The sequence below is a fragment of the Lipotes vexillifer genome, unplaced genomic scaffold (genome assembly GCF_000442215.2).
Source record: "Lipotes vexillifer unplaced genomic scaffold, Lipotes_vexillifer_v1.1 scaffold331, whole genome shotgun sequence".
Taxonomy (NCBI): Eukaryota; Metazoa; Chordata; class Mammalia; order Artiodactyla; family Lipotidae; genus Lipotes; species Lipotes vexillifer.
This window is the reverse complement of record NW_006774049.1, coordinates 1,341,012-1,354,292: the sequence shown is the minus strand read 5'-3', so window position 1 is coordinate 1,354,292 and position 13,281 is coordinate 1,341,012. Positions and strand designations below refer to the sequence as shown.

At 43.5% G+C, this 13,281-nt stretch overlaps 1 protein-coding gene across 1 annotated transcript in view; it reads right to left on the bottom strand.

Moving 5' to 3' along the window:
- Positions 1–812: 812 nt before the first annotated feature.
- Positions 813–13,281, bottom strand: part of LOC103071619 (AT-rich interactive domain-containing protein 5B) — a 104,598-nt gene continuing 92,129 nt past the window's right edge. Inside the window, exons 4-6 of the mRNA XM_007448645.1 lie at positions 10,015–10,245; positions 8,836–8,977; positions 813–921 (exon numbers count right to left, since the gene is read on the bottom strand). Coding sequence (XP_007448707.1) covers positions 813–921; positions 8,836–8,977; positions 10,015–10,245 — 482 coding nt within the window. The remainder of the gene's footprint in view (positions 922–8,835; positions 8,978–10,014; positions 10,246–13,281) is intronic.

Below are 13,281 nucleotides of genomic sequence, written 5' to 3'. Positions count from 1 at the left end.
ACCCGCTGCTGCGAAGCTCGTGCAGCCCTCCCTCTCTTGTACACCCAAAGAAACATTTCCAATTTAATAAGAGACACACTGATTTCTCCTCCAAGAGGTTTCCTCTGGGTCTTAACCACAATGGGGCCTGTGAGAGAAGGACTCAGGAGCACGTGAGTCCTCAGGGGAAGGTGACATGTTCTGCTCGTGGAGGCTGTTTTTTTGTCTACGCTGAAAGCTAAAAATGGCAGAGGAAAGAAACCTCATTCTCTGAGCTTCAAAGTCCATAGTATTTTCCACCTCCTCACCTGAAATGACTTCCTCCTTTTTGAATCCCTCAAGGCCCCGCTGAAGATCCAGTTCCTCTAAGAGGCCTCCCTGACCTCCGCGCCCTCCTTCGTACCTCTTTTAACTCCAGCGGCACCTAGACTTCGACCTTCTCAGTTTGCCCTTCACAGACTGCCCGGCAGCCTCCATGAGGTGGCAGAGCTTTCCCATTTGCTAAAGCTTCACGCTATCATCTCTTTGAACGCCCAAGTAACTCCAGACTCTTAGCTCCAAGCTCCTCTCACTTGGTGGTGGCAAAGTTGCTCACGGTGGTCAGCAGCCTGGGAAGGGGGCGCTACAACTCGCACGTCAGCAGCACGTTGGGCCTGTGACCCTGCAGCCACCATGTGACCCTAAGGTCGCTCATGGGTCAAAGGCAGGATTGTTAAAAGGATCACAGATAATAGTGGCAGTGACCACTGCTCTACGGTTTATCTCAACCACCTTGATTTGTAAGTGTCTTGAGAACAGAGACCAAAATCCCAACAACGCCTAGAGCTCGGCCTTCAACAGAGTTGGTGCTCAGGGAACGTGCGGATAAGAACCCGAGAAGCATCAGAACGCACAGCCTTCTTCCGCCCAAGCCCCACGTTCTTTCGTCCTCCAAGATGGCGACTGCATAGCCAGAAAGGCAGTTCAGAGAGGAGTCATAGGGAGAGAATTTCTAGGCAACTCCCAAAGGGAGCATAAAGCCCAGATGATGGAATCAAGGCCCACGCCAGCCAGCAATGAGGAGATTTCCTGAGCAGGCATCACAGCTAGCTCCCTTGCCAAGAGCCTGGCTACTCAGCGTCCTCTGAAAACCCATTTCCAAATCATGGCAAACGAAATTTAATTTTAAAAAGGGAAATGATTTATGTGCTACAGGAATAAAGAAGTGACAGAAGCAGGAAAGCTTGCATACATTTCATGTTTTGAAATTAGACCTATAATTTTTTCATTAAAAAAAAGGATGCCAAGTTGGGAAAGCCAACGCACTCTAAGCAGAAAATTACAGAGAGGTGCATAATGAAAGTCCTGTCAGCATCGCAATCCCATGCCTTAAAACGAGTCCGGGAGAACACAGGCTAGTTTACTACTGCCCCCTTCAACTTCTAAAGAGTTCCAGCTCTTAAAGGGCTCGATACTCACATCTGCTTCTCTGATGGAGTGGGAAGCCACTGGGAGATTTGAGCAGGGAAATGGTCATTCTGACTGCTGTCTTGAAAAGAGACCAAAGGACAGCAAGGGCTGAAGCAGGGAGACTGGTGTAACACAGACAAGAGAAGACGTTGGCATCAGAGTTTCTTGATCCCAATCCAGTGGTTTCCCTATTTTGATTCTTTACCATCAGTCCTCGCTAAACCACTCCAACACATACCAATCCCTCTAAATCCTACGGAACCTATTTCACGTCGATCATCTACAGACCTGGTGGTCAGTTATCTGTTTCCTGTCAGCCTGATGATCTGCGGAAATCCAACAGATCTTCCCGAGCAGGGACCAAGGTGAGAGGCACGCAAGTATAACGGTTAAGAGTCACACTGTCTAGGTTCAAGTCCTGGTTTTACCACTTGCTAGCTGTGTCATGCTGCTGTGCTTAAGTGTCCTCATCTGTAAAACGGCAGAGAGCAATGCTATCGGTATGCACGTATCCGTTTATTCATGTAACCGATATTTATTATATCCCTACTATGTGCCAGGCATTGTTCTGGTCCCTTGGCACATGGTTGTGAAAAGACAGAAGAGCTCCTTGCTCTTAAAGAGCTTACATATAGTATGGGTGGGGAGGAAGCAGACAGACTAAAACGTGTAAAGAGACAGATATAGGAGTTCATTTCCGATAGGGATGAGGGACAGGAAGATAAGGATACACTGGGTGAGGGGACAGAGCCAGATCTGTGGAAGAGGGAAGGTCAGAGAAGGCTTCTCTGGGGAGGAGACATTTGAGCTGAGGCTGGAATGACGAGAAGAAGCCAGACCCATGATATCTGTGGAAACACATTCCAGGCAGAGGGACAAACAAACAAGTATTTCTGGAATGAATGGATGTCGAATGAGTTTAAGTAGCAAATGATACCTCATTCTCCCTAGGAGGCTGTATAGGTATGAAATGATTTTGTGCATGTTTTTTGAGGAATCACTGTGGACCCCCATATGTGGTTAAGGTAGTATTGGGTGGTGCAAGGGGTACAAGAAGATTCTGTGAACAAGCAGTACTTGCCATGTTCCATCTAAGTGATTTAAGTGATTAACTCATTTAATCTTCACAACAACAACAACCTGTGAGGTATGGTCTATACCTAGGAGGTATGGTCATGGCTATCCCACATTTTGCTAATACCCTTCCCGCATACTACACTGTAAGATCCTTAAGAGTAGGGGATTTTTCTGTCTTGTTCACAACTGTGTGCACCGGCACCACTTGCCGCACTGTAGCTATTGAATACATATTGGTGAAACACAGGAGTGGATACGGGCATACTGTGTATCAGAAAACGTCCTGGGCCCTAAGCATCCCCAGAGAGCTTCACCCAAAGTCCAAGGAACTTAAATCAATCCAGTTTCCCTGACAGGATAGAATGAAGGAGTTTAGAGAGAATCTTCATTTATCAAGATTTTAAAAGTCAAATGAACACAGACTTAACTCGGGACCTCATTCCACCAACCCTACCCCTAACCAGCACTTTTGCCTGTGATTTTTCAATGACCTGGCTCCTTCCTGTCGTGTGTGTGGTGTGTGAGTGTGTGCACGTTTTAACTGATAAAAATATGTTTCACCCTGGAGAGGAATACGTTGATCTTGCTAAAGTAATAGGATATAACTTTCTTGCTTTTCTCGATAAAACCCTAGGTGAAATATTAGCCAATATAGACACAAATCCTTTCTTCTGGGGTGAACAGAGTGTATTGAACCCATCAGTCCAAATAGTTTCTAATAACCTGTGGAGTCCACTCAGCTACAAAAGGAGTCCAGAGTTATTCTAAAATACATTTTAAGTTCTAAAAACAGAAGAGAAATCCATTAATCCTACCCACTTCATATATCACGACTCTGTAAATTAATTTACAGTAGCAGCATAAAAATTCTTTTTATTAACCCCCAAAAGGGTTGGCACCCTAGCTTCCAACGCCTCTGCCCAAGGAGGCCTGTTCTCCAGTCCTCTTTGTGTCTCGCTGTCCTGGAAGCCAAAGCCCTATGTCCACCGTTCCACGTACTCTAGAGCACATCCCACACACCTCTACCAGCAGACATATTGCGGTTTGGTTGACTACGTGGTACGATGAACTTAACATTCTCTCTGGCCCTGCTTTGGCAGCTACATGGAATAAAGAGCAGGTAACCAGGAGTGGTCGTGGTTAGACCATCCTCTAATGATAAACAGAACCTCTAGAAAACTTCCAAGACAAAGCAGTCCTCCAAGCGAGATCTCTGAAGGTGAAGGTCTTCTGCGGAAACAGCAATGTACAAGCAGCACAACTCCTTTGCCACCTGGCTTCAGTTAAAGAGAAACATCTGCCTTGTTATCATTTGGGAGGTGGGTGGGCACTGTAAGCAGGCAGGCAGGGGAAGCCTGAATGTGGACATGGGCCAGGAACAAAGCCATCAGATCATCGAAATCCACTGAGACCATGAAACCTACTTTGGCAAGAAAAAAATGTTTACTCACTTACAGATTCCCATGATCTTTAACAAAACAACTGCCTTTCCTTTCATTTCCAGCAAAGCACGTGATGTTTAGAGGGGAAGAGGCGGTGTCGTCCAGCTCGTTCTTTACAGTTCAAACTAATTTTATAGGCCCTGAGTTTTCTTTCATAAAATGTCAAGGTTTCATCCCCTCTTCTGTTTCCCTCCCTCCCTTTGCTTTTTCTTCTTTTGTCTATAATGTCTATTATTTCACCCCACAGGAAAATGGAAAGTTCAGGGCAGAGTCAGAAAAGCATCTTTAAAACATACTGTAAAAAGTAGAAAACTATTCTTTTCCATTAAGGTTCCAGTAAGAGCCCCAGAGCCTTAGGAAAACGGTTCCTTTATTATTCAAAGAGGAAGATGGGTTTAGATGACTATGTACAAGTTGTCTGAGGCCTGAGACTCCAATAGAAACAATAGAGAATCTTCATTTATCAAGAGAATTAAAAAAAAAAAAATCAAGTGAATACAAATTTTTTCTGAGCCCAGCAAGTGGGCTGTCACTACTGGATTTTATAGATGGGACAAGTGTCACTTGCCCAGAGCACAGCAAATCAGACGGTTGAGCCTTGATTAAACCGGGGCTATGTGCCTATAAGCCTAGCACTCTTTTTATTCAATACTATAACATGTTACCCCGCAGCCCCTCAGCAGAGGCTATGTCTTAATATTGATGTAGCCAACTTCTCCCCGGCGATCAGGGTTCACGGTGTTCTCCATATGGACCAAACACCAAGATGACGGTCCATCTCATCTCTGTTCTGTTCGGGTGATTTACCACATCCTTCCTTTAACCTCATCCCACTCCTTGGTCAAGAAGCCCATGCACACACGCACACGTGCACACACCATCTGCCAAGGAACTTAGAAGCATGACTTCTTATGTCTCTCTGCAATTCCAAACTCAAACCAAAATAAACCATACTTTTATTAATTTTTTGACCAACCATATCTTCATCCATTTAGCCTCACCCACCTTCAAAAACTGATTTCATCTCATTTACATTGGGTCTGCCTCACATCTCTGATAGAAGCCAATACCTTAAAGTTATCCATTTATCTACCATACTGCGGGTGCCTCTGTTTGGATTTAGCTGTCGACACCTCACACATGTGAAATCAATTTGTGTGATATTAATGTAAACATTGTGCATTACAAACTGGTGGACACTTTATTGTTCTAACAGGAAAAACAGACAAAATGTTTGCAGGTGTGTGTTTTCTCTACAGCACAGACAATAACACACTATAAATGACTGTACGTGTTTTACAAAAGGATCATCACATTATAAAAAGAGGTAAAAGTAAGGTGGGGGGCTGTCAGAGGATGTCTTATGCTAGCAGATTCAGTGGGGGGCAGGAATTATACGCAGGGTAAAGATTTTTATGAAAAAAAATTGCCATTCACAATGTCACTTTCCCCTCATTGTTATTATAACCTCATTTCCTAATTGCATGTGCAAGACAACCCTTTTCATAATGCTTAAGTGCGGAGTCCATTGCTTTAGTTTTAAAAAGAGTCAACTCTCTTGTGCTAAGAAAACAGCACATTGCCTTTCAGAGCATTGTAACTGACAAGATGGAAGAAAGCGGCAGGATGTTGAGGCTGAAGCTTTTCAATCACCTAACATTAATACGATTCAATTTATGCTTATGTCATAGGTTTAGACATTGTGCTGCACTGTAAGCAAGGAAGGAACTTGAATAAAATACACTGAAGAAAGCAGATGGTATGCTATCAAAACCCTTCAAGCCTAAAATAACCTTTCCCGAGTAAGGAGAATAGTTAATTAAAACCAGGATATATTTACTCTATGCTGAATATCTCAATGTAAATAAAAATCAAAATGACACTACTGTCATGTGGGACTAAATGATGAAATTTCATCTATTCTCTTTTTCTTTCATAGTTTCTAATCAAACTTTTCATTAAACAGCTCCATAAAATTCCATGGAGAATTTATTTACAGGGGCTCGCTGCAGATTTGAAAGCCTTACTTTTATTGTTCAATTAAATTTGTTATTCGGTGGACGACATTAAAACAATGGGAAAGGGGTGGGGTGTCTGAGCAGTTGGGCAAGGTTGTCACACAAGCAAAGTCCATTTTCAGAGATGAACCTGGGGAATGGGAGTAAGCTGGATGGCACACAGAGGAAACGAGGGGACATCCCTGCTCGACAAAGAAAGCCCAGATCCGTTCCAAAGCCGTGGCCTGGGTTTGTCCCAGCCCGGGTCCAACGACTCACATTCATGTCCTACTGGTAGAGAGGGCATCAGGCCATTTATAAATCCCACCCAGAGAGCACGGCCTCCTGAGGGTGATGACTAAGGGCAAACAAATCTAAGAGAGACCAGCAGCTGACCCAGGGCAAAGGCAGCCATTCCTAATGCAGCCTGGACCTGAATTTTAGATGATCTAGGTATTTCCAAACTTTTCTAATAACCTCTGTACCTATTTTTATTTTTAAAAAAATTTTTATTGGAGTAGAGTTGATTTACAATGTGGTGTTAGTTTCAGGCATACAGCAAAGTGAATCAGTTATGCATATACATGTATCCACTCTTTTTTTTTTTAGATTCTTTTCCCATATAGGCCATTACAGAGTAGTGAGTAATTTCCTGTGCTATACAGTAGGTTCTTATTAGTTATCTATTTTATATATGGTAGTGTGTAAATGTCAATCCCAGTCTCCCAATTTATCCCTCCCCCCCTTTTCCCTTGGTAACCATAAGTTTGTTTTCTCCATCTGTGACTCTATTTCTGTTTTGTAAGGAAGTTCATTTGTACCCCTTTTTTTAGATTCCACGTATAAGCAATATCATGATATTTGTCTTTCTGTGTCTGACTTACTTTACTCAGTATGACAATCTGTAATTTTTTTTTTTTTTTTTTTTTTTTTTTAAGATTCTTTTCCCATCTAGGCCATTACAGAGTGTTGAGTAGAGTTCCCTGTGCTATACAGCAGGTTCTTATTGTTATCTATTTTACATATAGCAGTGTGTATATGTCAATCCCAACCTCCCAATTTATCCCTCCCCTTCCAGCCGCTTCTCCCTATCGTTAAAAACCAGATCCAGCTCTGCCTTTTCCACAAGGCTTTCCCTGACCCCTCACCATGATATGACCATCCTCTCCGGCCAGGCCACCTCCTGCATGCGCCCAGCTCACTGTGAAATGCCTACTGCACGTGCCTTCTACAACACTCACCCAATACTTCATCACTGACTTTCCTGTAACATGAGTTAACCTTTCAGGTGCGTTAATCCCGTCTTCCCCAATTAGATTTTAAATCCTCAAAACGAGCAAGGACTGTGTTTTATTTATCTTTGGAACACCCCCCCTCCCACCCTCACTCCGTAACCCCATTTAATAAAAGAAAGCAAAAGATATATTAGTTAATAAAATAAACATTATTTAATCATAGGAAAGCAGACACTGTCCTTTCGAGAAGGGCCTTGGAGGTATTTTATGGCAATTTATGAATTTCATGTGTCAAAGGCGTAGCTGCTAAATGCTACGCACGCTTTGCCATCAGCTCCAACCATTCATCCACCTGGTGATATGGCTAATAAAATCTGATTTTTACAGCCTAGGCATACTGTTACCTAAATTGCATCTGACCAATTACAGAAGTCACCAAACGTGTGGTACAGAATATATACTGTGCAGAAAATTCATCTGTGGGCCCCCCGGCACTCGCGGTAATCTGACAGAAGTGTTTCAGTCATCTGGCAGTGTTTAATATTAGGAACATTTGTTTAATGCCAGTCACTAATTAAATTTATGTTCTTCCACCAACTGTTGGTTGGAGAAACCCAACCCCGTGTTTCAACAAACCCTTTAACCCATGTTGATTTCAAATATAACCAGTTGGAGGTTTAAAAGGAATTTCTCTGGAAATTGAGATGTATGACCAGAAGTGCAAGGTGGGGGAGGGATGTTGGTGAACGTGTTCAAATTGGGTCAGAATAAGCTTTCTTTCTGTTCACTTACTTAAATGAAACCCTGTAAGAAGTCCCAACTATCTGAAGTATAAACTTAACTAAAAAAATCTGATATTCTAATTTTTTAGACTAGCCCTCTAGAAGTTCTTTAAAGGTACCTTCATTCCAAAAGAAAGCTTCCACCTTAAGAGTCTGGAGAAGAAAAACAGCATTAAAATTAGCTATACCAGAAGAAGATTCCGGAAAACATTCAAAAGTCAGATGCTTGTGTTTGTGAGAACATTTAAAACTAATTTAGTAACTCTTAAACAACCATTGTGATCGTTGTTAAACTGCAACTTCTATGACCAATTCTAGATACAACAGCTTTGAAACTCCATGACTAATCTACTCTTAAATTAGCCAAAAAGGTTAAAACATTTTTTCATTATATTACACTGTGAAACTCTAATTTAGAATACTCTTAAATGAGGGAAAGCATTTTTTCAGTTCTATTTTGTTTCAGGAATTTAGAGACCTCTCGAGCAGCAAGCAGGACAGAGAAGCCCTTTGTCCTGGGAGTAGGGGCTAGAGATGAAAAACTCAAAGGAGAAGTATTGAAAAGGGAAGATTTATAAATGTTGACCTGAAAAGAGAGTATGTTTTAAAAATGTATTAGATACATTCATCTACTTGAATAAAAAGGTTATTTGAACATTAAGAACGATAAGAAAATCATAACTTGCATAAACACTATTACTCTCTCATAGACCAAAAGCCAGAGTTGTGAAAGGCACCTGGAAAAAGTTGGTAACAACAACAAAAAGTCACGTCTAATAAACTTAGGTCCCCTTCCTCTCTTTTCTCCCTTTGTTCTTGGATCAAGATGAGCCGTCTGGTCACCTTACCCTCATCTGCCCACACACCTACTTACAATACCCCCGCAGCAGCTCCAGGGCTGCTGGAGTCGTGAACAATCAGACTGGAGAGGCCACCGTGGACCCCCAAACCACAGTGAGGCCTGTAACGTCTGAGCAGAATAATCTGAACCTGAATAATCTGCAAAATTAGGCATCCTCGGAAAGACATTACCCAACAGAATCAAGGAATGTTCTGCCCCAAGGGACCCCCTCATACTCTCTAGGCCAAGGGTCTCCACTGCGTCTGCACCCAGATACCCACACGGGAGCCACCGCGGCTCAGTCATCACCCCACTCACTCTACGGTGGTGATTCCCAGAGAAGGGAAAGGGTGAGAGTTGGGGGTGTCTTTGCCTCTGTAAGTAGAGGAACTGCCAGGCGACACGTGTACTATGATGACGTGCCCCCGGGCTATTCTGATGTCCCTGCCCAGCCTATTGAGAACCGCTGACATGATCCATTCTCTTCGAGAAAGAGATGAGAAAGTGAAGATGTGAGAGATGTGATTTTATCTTGCCTCCAGTCTTTCACGGCATCATGAAAGGTCTCCTAAACTTAGGATGTGCTCTCTCCTCCTCCTCCCTTTCTATCTACAGAGATCTCATGACCAATCAGCTGGACAGAGATGCAGATACAGATATGTGTGCACATATCCATCTTTGATGGGCACAGTGTATAAAGACATATGTATATGACAAAATTAAGGGGCATGGGGATCTATTATCTGTCTATATCTATCTATCTATATCTATTTACCTTATGACACTGAAGTGGTTAGACTGGTGTGTTTTTTTTTAAACTGGTGAATTTTTATAGCTCCTTATACCACTGAAAAGGAAGTGATCAGTTAAATGAAGAAAATCAGTATCTGAATAGCCAAACCCTTTTAAGAAGCAACTAGCATAAAAGCTTCCTGTCCTATAAAGTCCAATTTCAAGGTTGACCAAGCAACTCCAGACTCTGTCTTGAACAACAAATTCTAAAGAATAATCCTGGGCCCTGGTACACACAGGCTGCCAAGTAGGCAATGACGTCTTATGCCGCAATCGTTGGGGGGAGGGGAGGGGTGGGTGGCACACTGGGCTTGTCAAAGTAAGCCCCGTTCCCCATCGCTGCTCTTCACAAGAACTGAAAACAGCCAGACACACACGCACAGGTTTCATGTAGGAAAAAAAAAAAAAAAAAAGACTCACCAAACTCATCGCATATGCTCTCATTTTCTATGAGAGTTGGGTGGTCAAAGGTGTCCCGACAGTACAGGATCTGAGGGTTCTTGCTGACCACTGCGATGCCCCCCAGGGCCAACGCAAACTGGTCCGTGAGAATGGAAGACGGCTTATCCTGGATGCGTTTCAGCATCGAGCGGTAGCGGCAGTACTGAGGGTAGCTGAGAACTATCACGTTCGTTTCTTCCTCGTCCTCCCCTAGACAAACGAGAAAACACTTCCATTACCCTTTTCGCTCCAAGAGAGAATTGTCGTGGTCCTGGCATCATTTCAATGACCACCTCTGGTTTTGTACTAAAAATAGAGTCTTCAAAAAGACTCTTGTATCAGTTTATCTTTAGCACAGTTCGGCTACTGCCAGCATCCTCTCAGCACCATCACCCCTCCAGCTCCATGAAAAAGCCTCAGGCAGAGGAAAGGAAAAGAGTGGGATGGATGTAACCCCACAGACAGATTACGCAATGTTTAGGTCACCGGCAAGCAGCAGAACCAGAAAACCGTCTTGAAAGAATCTGATGTATATATACATTTTAAGCATTAAAGGCATCACCGTAGGAAAAAAATCAGAATTTTGCTGAGCTTCTTTATACTTCTTTCCACAGTTTGGTATTGCTTTTATTTTGGATTATGTCATCTTTCAGTGCTTAAAGCCCCTGTAAAGGTCATCTGGCCCCAGAGCGATGTCTGTGGGTCTAAAGAGCATCATTATCTGCTCTGGTGGTTGTTAGTTTTGCTCAATGAATATTTCTCATTCTCTTTATGGTCCTGTGGAAAGGCCGTACCTCCCTGCCCACTGAGGACAAAATGGCTGTGCGATTTGTTCTGGCCAATGAAATATGGCAGCAGTGGGCGGCTACTTTAAGAGCAAGTGGACAATGGACCACACTCTCGCCCTCCCTTCGTTCTGCACATCTGTAACGTTTCAGACAGTGGCTACTCTGCCAGTCTTGGTCTTGAGTGAGGGTAACACAGAGCAAAGCCCCTGGTTTGTCCTAAATGGATGTATAAACATAAGCACTTGTTGTTTCAAGTGAGACTGGGATTTGGAGGTTGTTTTTGCAGCATGATCTATTTCAATGTGACTGATACATCCACCTTCCCCCCGCCCTCCCCCCAACCCATATCCCCTATCTTCTCTTATTTATTTTTTTTTGGCGGTACGCGGGCCTCTCACTGTTGTGGCCCCTCCCGTTGCGGAGCACAGGCTCCGGACGCGCAGGCTCAGCGGCCATGGCTCACGGGCCCAGCCGCTCCGCAGCATGTGGGATCCTCCCGAACCGGGGCACGAACCCGCGTCCCCTGCATCGGGAGGCGGACTCTCACACTGCGCCACAAGGGAAGCCCCATACCCTCTATCTTCTAACGTTTCTCAAATCCATCTGGTAACTTAGCACAACGCAGAGGATCACACTGAGAGGACTCCCCAGGCATCTTTATGAGAGCCCCATCAGAACCAACTTAACTCAGGAGAACGTTTCAGCAACTTTAACGAAACTCCCTCTTACAATGTGATCTTAATGCTTATTTACACCTCACCATATTAAGTGCTCATTTACAAAACCCAGATTCTGCCTGCACAAATCCTTCCTTCATCTTAAGCTTGAGAAATGGCACCCCCTCCCTTTGGTATCCTGCCACCTGCACAACGTCAAGCTGGATTTAGGCTCCATGACCCAGTTTGCCATTGCTCTCTGTAACCACATCAGCAGGGCATTTGTAAGCAATTCCCAGATATGTCAGTTGCTTATCCAAAGGGAAAACACTCAATATTTCAAGCCTTTACCATGCTGCAGGGAACTGCACAAAACAGTTGTTAAGGATACCAACACCGTCGTGGCCATCTGGTAGCCAGTGGGAGACGAATGAGCAAGGACAGAACGTAATGATGGGACATAACCAGTACCAAAGGAAGGTGTGCATGCGACCTTTTCAGATAGGACGCCATTACCCAGATGTATTTCTAATTACATTCACTTAGTTCCTCAGGCTGGAGGCTTCTTCGAGAACGGAGACTTTTAACGGTTTACGTTGCTTAGACTCCTGCCTGGCTTGTGGGTAGCCACTTTATCAGCTGGCACACTTAATTAAAAGGAAGTATGTCTACACTGAAAGCAAGTCCCCAGTGAAAAGTAGTTTTGAGATGCTGATGTCCAAGACATGCCAATTTGAGATTTTTACAGTAGATCAAGACACTAGTTCGTACTTTGGGTTCAAATCTGTGCTTTCTACAGAGTTAAAGCCCAAACAATGTTTTATTGGAAATATCTACCTAACATCATCAGAACTCCAGAGTGTCTGAGTACCAGTGGAAGAAGCAGCCCATAATGGGTCAATTGCATCATTACACTCTATTTGCCCAGGATGACCAAGATTTGTCCAAGATCGTCCAAGATGAGAGACAGGGGTATAACCATGAGCCCTCAGGACTTATTTCAGCATGCTCAGCCGCTAATGCCATCTCCTGTACATAGCAAATACTGTTCAAATATCCGTTGATTCCAAATCTCTTGGCTTTCTGTAATGGGTCGGGGGTGGCAGGAAGCTGTACTAGTTTCTCCAAGAATTCTTGAATGAAATGGAGAAAGTCATGCTTCTCAGGCTGAATAAAGGTGAAAAAATGAATGCTTCAGAGTTAGCTTTTATAGCAGAAGATGTCACCTGGACTCATGGGACCACCTCACTTCCTTCCTATCCCTTCATTCTCCTTCTGGTTTTCTCTGACCATTTTACGTGATGATGTCATCTCTAGTTTCTTCTTAATTCTCTATTCTGGATGAAATCAGCCTCCTGGCTATCTTCTGCGCTTAGAAATGACTTTTTTTTTTTTAACCCCATCTCATCCTTCAAACATTTATCCCTCTTTCATCAGGCAGTTTCCAAAACACTAACCAACCCATGTGGTCCTGCTCTTTCTGATGGAAAAAAAATTGCAAATTCCCTCTGACCCCAAGTCATGGAAACACATGCTATGATGTCCATTCATTCTGGAGACAGTATCTCTAAGAATGCTCCCAGGACCGCCCGCATCAGAATCACATAGCGGGGTGTAAAGAGGCAGACTCTGGGGCTCCAATGAGAACCTCTGACTCGGAATCCCTAACGTTGGGGCCGAGAAATTTATATTTTTAACAAGCTCCCACGTACATTAAACTTTGAAAACACTACCTGAGTTTTACTTATAGTTATTTATTCAGTTGGGCTTTGATCTCTCTCTTCTCTCTCTCCTCCCTCTCC